The 10,176-nt window shown below is 43.8% G+C and overlaps 1 protein-coding gene across 1 annotated transcript in view; it reads left to right on the forward strand.

Moving 5' to 3' along the window:
* The first annotated feature begins 4,735 nt into the window (after positions 1-4,735).
* FLT3 (fms related tyrosine kinase 3) overlaps positions 4,736-10,176 on the forward strand; it is a 40,726-nt gene continuing 35,285 nt past the window's right edge. Inside the window, 3 exon segments of the mRNA XM_019474855.1 lie at positions 4,736-4,776; positions 4,778-4,856; positions 4,858-4,876. Of these exon segments, the coding sequence (XP_019330400.1) occupies positions 4,736-4,776; positions 4,778-4,856; positions 4,858-4,876 (139 nt within the window).

Consider the following 10,176-nt stretch of genomic DNA (forward strand, 5'->3'; position numbering starts at 1 on the left):
TGGACATGGTGGTGTTGGGTTGACGGTTGGACTCGATGATCTTAGAGGTCTTTTCCAACCTCAATGATTCTATGATTCTATGATTCTGTGGTACCCAGTGACAGGACAAGAAGCAATGGGCACAAACTGAAACACGGGAGATTCCCTCCGAACATCAGGAAACACTTTTTTACTGCGAGGGTGGTTGAGCACTGAATAGATTGCCTGGAGAAGTTGTGGACTCTCCATCCTTGGAGATATTTAAAACCCTACTGGATGTGCTCTGGGGCAACCTATGCTAGCTGATCGTGCTTTGAGCACGGGGCTGGACTAGGTGATCTCCAGAGGTGTCTTCCAACCTCACCCATGCTGGGACTGGGTACCAGTGAGGGCTGTGGAAAAAAAAAGGCAACCTGCCAGCCAGGAAAGCTTGCCAGCATGGCATTTCCCTGCTGGCAATGATTTCTCTAAGGCCTGTGGAATCCTATACTTCCTCTCCCGGTTTTTGCATCCTTGCAAATATGTACCTCCCTAGTTTTCATATCATTTCAGCTCCTTCCTTTGGACTGCATCACATACAAACTTGTCTTCAGCACCCGGGTACAATGCTGTTGCCTCAGTCTGTATTTCTAAGGCAGTCTTGTGAGAGATCATGCGCTCATCTTCGCTAACAATGCTGGCCTCAATGCCATTTCCCCCATTGTCCCTGCAATTACCTTTGGGACATTTTCTGTGGCTTCTTTTACCTATGATACATCTGTCTAGTTCTGGTCCATTTACATTTTTATTTAGTTTTCCCTAATGCAAAAGAAGCTATTTACCAGGTATCAATAAAAAAATTTAAAAATCTAGATATCATCCCTGGCAGGTTTCTGAGAACACCTTACTGACATTGAATTTGTCAGGGATTCGTATTATCCAGGTTCTGTACAATTGCAGAGTGGATGCTTAGTCCCTAGCAAGTAAAAATATAACAGCTGAATGAATAATAAAATTCCCCCAGCATATCCTGGGGGATCCTGGGGGATATGATCCAGCTTATCCCTTAGAACTGGATCCACTTTCTGCCCGGGGGTTGTAATGCACAGCTGTGGAAGCTGAGGAGATCTGCCTGCCCCTCTGTGGTGTCCTGTCCTGGTGCAAACCAGGGGGCCTTGCTGGGGCAAGCAACTTCAGCCACGAGCCAGCTAGTTCGACCCTTTACACACCAGCGACCAGGAGGCAATGAGGAGGCAGGTCCTGGAGTGCTACGCTCCGAGGGAGGCGGCGAGTGGGGACAGGTTGAGGGCAGAGTGACCGTGTCCCTAGATGCCCGCGTCTGAGGGCGAGCCTGGAGGCCTTTATTTTTATCCCCTAGACAAGTCATCTGCGAAACGACTTCAGAGCAGCTGTAGCTCGGTTTGAACCTTCCTGCAGACAGTGCTAGTTCCCTGTTCCCCCTGGTGTAAACACAGCCCCATGCCGCAAACCCACTCCCCGTCCAGGTGGCAGCCCCCTGGGCTCTCGGAGGTGACTGCAGGTCCTCTGTCACCAGCAGACCAAGCACTCACCCAGCATGGGAAACCTCCCTCAGCCCGCGACGACAGATGCAGCAGGGTATTCCCATGGCGTCGCACAAACTTCGTTCGGATTTTTTTTTGAGCTCTTTAGCTTGGCAGCGCCGCTTGCTCTTCCCCTTGTCGATACCCAGAGAAATTATGCAGACTGCCAGTGCATGAAAGCAGAAACTATAACTGCTTCGAAAATAAGAATTGAGGTGAGACAGCAAAAAGTCAGCTGCACCGAATTTACCCAAGAAAATATGTTTTTGTAGAAGTGTGAGCAAAGGGCTAAAGAACCAGGCGAGGACTGAGCAGCCAGAGCGGAGGCAGCTGCTCGGCTTGGCGGAGGCATCCTCCGACAGAAGGAAGACGCTCCCCGACCCCCAGAGAGGCCCCTCTTCTCCTCGTCCCACAGCCGTTTCCTTCAGGCTCAGGTCCCGGGCCCTCGCTTTTGAAGAAGTGGTTTCACTGTGGGCAGTGACGTGCACCCTTAAGGCAACCACCTGCGTGACTCGGTTTCACTCGCTGGGGCCGGGGGACTGCAGGGCATCGCCAGCCATGGCAGCAGGCTGGCCCCGCGGCTGCCCTGCTGGAAGCCCGTTTCAGCTAGCAGGTAAGGTCTCCTCGTGCCGCTCCTTGGACCGTTTCCTCTCCATTTCCCAGTCTCTCACTGCATCCCTCCACATCTTTCCTTTCTTTCTCCTTTGACTTCTTATCCACTCATTTTCTCCCGCATCTTTTATTTTCTGTCCCACCTTTCTTCTCTCTTCTGGGGATGCTCTTCTCCCTCCCATCACCCTAGTCTCTCCCAGCCCAGCCTGTCTATTGCTCTCACTGCAACGGATACATTTCATGCTCAAGGCAAAAAGTATTTAAATATACTGATTTTTTGTTTTCTTTTTCCTGATGTAAATGTGTTTCCTACTATTAATGCTAGCTTGACCTGATCACTTTAAATGATCTATCTGCAACTTCCCAGGTAAATAATCTGTGAATCAGATACGTTGGTAGAGTGAAATATAACAATGCATCTGTATCTTACCAGGTTTTGTTGTTGTTGTTCAATGATCTAAATAGAAGAAGGCATTATATTAATATCTAGAAAGTGCCTTTGCTTTGTTTGAGTGAAGAGTTTTGGATTTTAAAGCTTGAATTCCTCTACTGAAAATCATCCCAACATTTAACTGTTAAGAGAAAATGAAATAACATTTGCTTCCATATCAAATGCCTGAAACTATTTTTCTCTAGCTCTAAAATAAATGACCTGCTCCTATCAAACATGATCTTACTGATTCAAAATCCAGGACTGAAACAAAAAGAGAGTGTGTTTTTTCCTGATTGACGCAGTTCTGATGCATGCCTGGGAAAGTTATTTACCAATCTGCGGTCCATTTTCAGCTCCACATACAGGGATAATAATATTTACTGCAAAGAGCAATTGTTAGATATTATTCATTCATGGTTGAAAGTCTACGTGAGCTATTTGAAGAGAAGGTGGAGTAAAAATGAAAATGAGTATTTTATGGTCTACTGCTTTGTATGACTGCTGATACTACTACTAAGCAAACCCTGTCAAAGAGGGATTTCTGTGTTTTCTCCTTGATTGAGCTTTGCTAGTCTTGCAGGCTGCATAACAAAGTAAATAAAAATGATTAACATCTGGGATGTGATGGTGCCCAAAGGCCCCTGCGAGGGATAGACTTCAGCATGGCTACGAAACAGTTCTGCAGGGAGAGAGCAAAAGGTAGGGGAGCCCCAAGGTGTGATTATCCTCCGGGAGGACTGGTGTTCTTTCTGTTGAGATGTTTAGTCAAGGCGAGGTATATAGGGAGGCAGTGCTACTTCTTGTAAAGCCAGCTGATATAGGGAAAAAAAGCAAATGCTTTTGGATGTACAAACCGGCTAGGATTTGAAGGATCAGAGGCATAGCTGATAGCAGAAATCCTGAGAACTGCTAACTCCATACATCTCTTTCTAGCAGATCACTCTTTAAAAGCATTTTGATGTAAAAAATGTTAAGCTTTTAGTGAATTATATGTAATTTCTTAAAAATGCATGTGTTCCCTTTAAGAATCTATCTGTTGTCTAGAGATAATAAGTAAGTAGTAATAAGTTGTGCAGACACACAGACGGTATCCACATGATGAATCAGAATCATCAGAAACTGCAACACTTAATCAGCAAAGAAAAGCTAAACTATAATAACACCTAGAGGAGAATCTCCACAATATCTGTAGACTTAAGGCAGGTCTGTCTTTAAATTATAGGTAAAAATTGCAGGAAAGAAAAAGCATTTTGCCTGTGTTATTTGCTGGAAATAAATGCTCCTCAGCAGCAAGGAATGTAATCCCAAGAACTTTAGAAAACAATATATACAATATATATGTAAATACAGCTATATACATTAAAAGCACTATTTCAGTTCCTCATCTTCTTAACTTTTTCTGGTCATCCTAAGCAAGAGCTTGTGGTTAAAGAGAACATTATCTAGTGTACAGTTAGTCTTGCTGTAGTGGATGAGGAGGGAGGGTGGATGGGGCCTGGGAACTGAGGCAGTAGCATAGTTTTGTTTTTTACAAATTGGAGAATTTTGTGATGAACAGAGACTTTTGGTGACCTTTCTCATCAGGGGAAGTTTTCCGTTAACAACCACTCTTGCTCCCTTTGCTTTTGTTGCATCCTCTCTTACTAAGAGCTGTTCATGGGGTTACCCACAGTTTCAGGGCACCTGAGAGAAATGAAGCTGTGAGATGCTGACTGTGATCTCCCTGTGGCTGGCAAATGAGAGGAAATTTTATGTGAGCAAGGACTGCAAACTCAGGCCCTAACAAGCTCTGGATTAGATTGTGGTGTGTCTGATTCCACAAAAACTATAGGATAATACTGTTGAAAAACCCCTTACAGAACACACAGGTGTCCATTACATTCCTGTGGCGGAGACCCAGTGTGAGATGGGCCAGCACACTTCTGCTTTTTAAGGAGAACCCCAGAAATGCTTGGGACCCAGCTGTCAGCAGGTTCTGTCCATCTCCCAGCAATACACCAGCTTCTCTCTGACAAACCAGCTGACAAACATTCCAGAGCAAGTTCAGGCACCGAGCCCCACCACGGGCAGGAAGGTGAAATCAATGAGCACTGCAGGGGGAATCAAGTTTGATCCTGACTGCAGTCTCTTTCCCGAAACATGCAAAAACCTGGGTGTAAGCCAGCTGTGAATGCTGGATAAGGCCAGTACATGGTCTGCTTACTCAGGGAAACAGTCGTGCCTAGCAGAACATATTTTCATGGTCATCCATCACCATGTATTTCATGGATCAGAAGATAAGGTATCGCTTCTGAAGTGAAGATTCCAGAAAGTGAAAGGATTGTGCAGGAAGAGGCTTATTTTCCAATGGAAGTAAATGCAATGGGTATTTTATTTCTTTTGAGGTTTGGCCCCATTTGCTTTTCCCCCCTTTTCTCCAGAAAATTCCTCAGGTTACCCGTATTTCAAGCTGCTGAGAAGCTGGAAGATGCCCAGAGTGCAGCCCGACTGCCAGGGCCACTCCCACGTCTCTGCCCAGCGGTGCGTGAGTGCATGCTGCTGTGACTGCTCAGCGGTGGCAGGTTTCTCAGCGGAGCAGAGCTGAGGGCATCCTGTCCTTCTGCAGCATCCCCTTCGAGAGCCCTTCCTATAATGACCCCAAAATAATACAGCATAGAGCACCTCTTGTTCACGGGTTTCGGAAAATGTATCTTTCAAAAGATCTGAAACTTCATGGCATAAACGCACCCAGGTTTAAGATTCTGCACTGTTAGCTGAGAAGCTGTTTTGGGTCATTGGGTTGAGTTAGGTGTTCTGAAAATCTTCATGGAGATGTTTGCTGCGAAAGGCAGGGATGAAAAAGTCCAGCAAACAGCAGTGGGAATGAAATTGGAGAGTAAACCATTTACAAAGAAAAAATGTGGAAGAGCAGGAGTGGATGACCGATGAAGGCAGAAAGCAATTTCAGTTTTTTATAGTAACACTGGAAAAGGACAAAGACTGTTTAATCCCACTGATCACACACTTTTAAAAGGAAAATAGGGACCAAAAAATCACTCCAGAGCCAACAAACAGGAGCATTTCTCAAATGGGCAGGAAGACCTTATTTCCCATATGGCTTAACCCTATTGCTGTTAATAGAAATACATTTAAGAAGATGCTATAGGACTCTAAACTGAAATGTGATGCAAAATGCTTCCTTAAGGAATCTGTAACCCTTCCCTTCAAACACAGATAATACCCTAAAAATTGCTGGTGTGTTTGAAGGATAAACTCTTCCTTTCTCCTCTATATTTCATGAGAAATAAGATGATAACAAAGCTAGACAGATAGCTAGAGAAACATTGTATGCCTATTTCTCATCCAAAGGAAGGAATGGCTCCCTGATTTTTCTAAGGTGTTTCCTTAAAAACTCTGAAAAAACTGAACAGGGTAAACAGACAGAAAAGCTAGCTTATCGCCTGGATATTTAGCTCTGTTACTGTTGTAAAAGTAAGACATTATTTACTCTTTTCTTTGTAGTCTAGGCTTAATTGTGTAGATAAGATTTCTAACGGGTGAGATACAAGGGCTGGTTTGAAAAGTGTTTTATTGTTACAACGTGCTCTTTAAGGGGTATGTTGGATTTTACATTTGTACAACTGCTTGGGAATTGCAATTTTTTTTTAAACCTAACCTCATAATGATACAAATAAGATGAACTAGTGTTTATTTTTTGTTCAGTTTTACCAAATTTTGTACCAAATACCAACTACCATTTTTATCAAATACCTTGGATTCATTTTTATCTTTTCATATTTTGTAGCAAAACCATTCTCTCCCACTCTCCCTCTTTCTGTCCATCCTTCCCACACACACAGTTCAGGCCTTCTCTGTTCCCTCCTCACCCCCTTTTCCAGGAAAGGAAGGACAATATACTATAGTCAGTTGTGGAAACCGTTGTTTTAATTTAAAAGGGAAGTTTTACAATACTAGGATGACAAGTAGTATCATTTCATTATCTGCCATCTTCTGTTTTCATTTCTCTTTTGGGCAGATCCTTTTCTCTTTGTTGATGGGGTGCCAGGAATCTCATACCTTTACCTTTAGGTACTTAAATAAAGTAGCCCTTGCTTGCAAGAAGTTAGTAATTCCACTAATGTCAGTAGAAGTGCTAGAGTGTGTCAGTTAATGAGACTGGAGTACTTAAACACAGAGCAGTTTAAAAAAACAAAGGGAGTTAAAGCAAGCTTAATAATGTCATTAGATGAGACGTATCTGTTTGCTTTGCTTCAGGGTTGTCTATCCAGCTTTTTAATGGCACACAGGTGCCATCCCCAAGAGCAAACATCCTCTAGAGGACAGTCAAGAACAAGAACAGCCCAATGCCACTTTCTGATTAGTGAGAGACTTCTGTGGTGGCATCACACCAGCGCTTCTTTACCCACAGAATTATCCCTTTGTTCACAGAATCACAGAGGGGATGAGGTGGGAAGAGACCTCTGGAGGTCATCTGGTCTGACCTCTTTGCTCAAGCAGGGCCACCTAGAGCCCTGGTCCTGCCCAGGACCCGGTCCAGCTGGCTTTTGAATATCTCTGAGGATGGAGACCACCACCATTCTGGGCAACCTGTGCCAGTGCTCGGTCACCCACATGGTGAAAAAGTTTGTGCCCATTGCCTCTGGTCCTGTCATTGGGCACCATTGAAAAGAGCCTGGCTCCGTCCTCTTTGCACCCTCCCTTCAGGTATTTATACACACTGGTAAGATTTCCCTGAGCCTTCTCTTCTCCACGCTGAACAGTCCCGTATCTCTCAGCTTTTCCTCATAGGAGAAATGCTCCAGTCCCTTAGCCATTTTTGTGGCCCTTCATTGGACTCTCTCCATTATGTCCATGTCTCTCTTGTACTGAGGAGCCCAGAACTGGACACAGCGCTCCAGGTGTGGCCTCACCAGTCCTGAGCAGAGGGCAAGGACCTCGACCTGCTGGCAGTACTCCTAATGCAGCCCGGGATACCATTGTGCACCACACTTAGTGGGATGGAAAGGTCTGGGTGATGTGGGAGCCAAGAAGCAGCTTCCCTGAGAGGACGGAAGATGTGGGCGAGAACCAGAAGAAGAACCAGCCACAATGTAGGCTCTTCCTCAGAAAGGGAGGTTGCCATGGTAGCTGAGGTTCACTGCCTTTTCAGCCACTTTTCAGCCACTTCCCAAAAAAGGGGTGTCCTCAGCAGTCCCAGTTATTCTTTGTAAACTGGATCACAAGTGGCTGGAATGGCACAAACTGTGGGTAGAGCAGCAGGGATTTCAGTGAGCTCCTTTCGAGCACCAGCCTGAGCAGAGAAGTCACCGCGGGATCATGGTCCAGGGGAGCTGTGGAAGGGCTGTCATTCATTCAGCTAGTCCCATGCAAAGCAGACAAATGAGTAATGACAAGCAAAATAACAGTTCAGCTGTTTGAGCAGTGCCTTTATCTCAGACTCACAGGGAAGGTAGATGGAAAGTTATCTTAGTGAAATGAAAGGCAAATAAGGGTTTGAATACAACCCTGAAGTCCTTCCTCACCAAGCCCAGGTAAACAAAAAACAGAAGAGGCAGGAAAGAGAGATAAAATGAAGCTAAATGTCTTGCTTGCTTCAGCCTTCAGCATTTGCTTCGTGCTAAGGAGATAATTTTTTTTTTTCAGATAAAAAACATGAGTTACTGGCATAGACTGAGAACTCAAAAAGGTGATTTCAAAGCAAATCTATAAATTAAGGAGGAACATGGTGCTTGGGCCAGTTCATATTTAGCAAAGAAGCCTGCAACAGCTAAAGGGGTTGGGCTACTCATAAACATACACAATCCCTCACTAACATCAACTCATTCCTGAAGGAACAGCAAGTCTCCTGTACTCAGGTATATGGTTAGAAAGTCTGAAAAATTATAGAAATATATAAATAAGTCAAACTGGATTGTTATTCATCCTGGCTTAAATGAATGCTGAAATCACAATATGAATCACAGAGCATGATTTGGCTATCAGTCCGCAGTAAGGTCAATGGCAAAAGTAGTCAATAAAGTATCATGTGAAGAATGTGCTTGTACCTCGTGTCATCATTAGCTTATTTTTACTACATAAGGCACTGAAGCAAACATATCTGTAAGTAATCAGTAAAAAAGCAGGAGTAGCTCTGCTGACTCCCAGCTACTTGTTCTGTTGGAGGTTTTGTTTGATTCTCTGACAGAGGAGTGTAAAATGCATCCCCAGTGTGATTCCTGGTTTGAAATCTTCAGCCATCTCAAATTATTCTGTCTTAAAATCTCTACGTAACCTATAAGCTGGCTGCAATGAGCCATAGGCAGGGCTGCTGACTGTCCTCCTCTAAGAAGAAAGTACTAGCATTGAAAGGCATAATTTTATCCAAATGATGAAGTTTGCTGAAATCTGTACCAAAAATGTGTTAGGACATAACAAGACAGAGAACAAATTCTTGGAAATGATGGCCAAGTCATTAGATATACAAAAAAACATGAAAGAGTAAATTCCTTGCAGCTGTTTTCATCTGGGACCTGAAAATGGGGATTGGGGAAAAGATGAGGAAAATGAAAAATAGAGAAAATTAATTTGTGGACAGAGTCTTCCTTGCTGCACATCGCAAACTATGTTGGAGTAGGCAGGTCTTGGCAGTCATGTTCCTGAGTCAGACTGAGCAAACTTCTTCTTTCTTTCTTAAACGTTGAAAGGAGATCTTTTAGATTCAGATGTGGACTAAATTTGGAAGGACTAGGGAAGCAAACTTCTTAGGCAGAGGCAGCGTAGTTTTACTACAGAAGCTGACAGAAAGTGAATAAGTTATCAAGCAGCAGAAGCCTTTGCTGGCACTTGCACTGGATGAATTAGAAATGGTTATTCACTGTGACAATAAGTTCTGGTTTAATATCTCTGCAAAAGAAGCGCTTTTTAGACCACTATCATAAATAGGGGCACAACCTATTTGAAGATGTTCTGCTGAGTAGGAAGTTTTTGCTGTATATGCATGAGTTGTTCTTGTGCAAAAAATAGTTTTTTCTTTTTTTTTTTCCCCCAAAATGATAGAACTGAGTCAGAATCCTATCTGAGCCATGCAAGGATGACCATGGGATCTTCCCAGAAAGGGTCAGTATTGTTAAGCTTTCTGTCTTTTAATAGCAAATCAGAAAATATTTGCTGGAGACCCCGTGGAAGAAAAGAAGAAAAAAAATCAGTTATCCATCATCAATTATTTAATTAATGGATGAAAGAACTTGCAAGGATTTTTTGTTTCACGTTTCATTTCCTAAGAATAAAAAACGCAGGGCAGCTCCGCCGCAAGCAAACGGGAGCCAAACTGGTGGAGTTAGTTATAATAGCAAATCAGAAAATATTTGCTGGAGACCCCGTGGAAGAAAAGAAGAAAAAAAATCAGTTATCCATCATCAATTATTTAATTAATGGATGAAAGAACTTGCAAGGATTTTTTGTTTCACGTTTCATTTCCTAAGAATAAAAAACGCAGGGCAGCTCCGCCGCAAGCAAACGGGAGCCAAACTGGTGGAGTTAGTTACCAGCCGGGGGAACACCCCTGCACCTCAAAGGGCCGAGCGCGTATTCAGCGCTCGCCTCTGCTGCCTAACGCCGGCCCCGGTGGAACAG

This window comes from Aptenodytes forsteri, unplaced genomic scaffold, assembly GCF_000699145.1.
Source record: "Aptenodytes forsteri isolate BGI_AS27 unplaced genomic scaffold, ASM69914v1 Scaffold155, whole genome shotgun sequence".
Classification (NCBI taxonomy): domain Eukaryota; kingdom Metazoa; phylum Chordata; class Aves; order Sphenisciformes; family Spheniscidae; genus Aptenodytes; species Aptenodytes forsteri.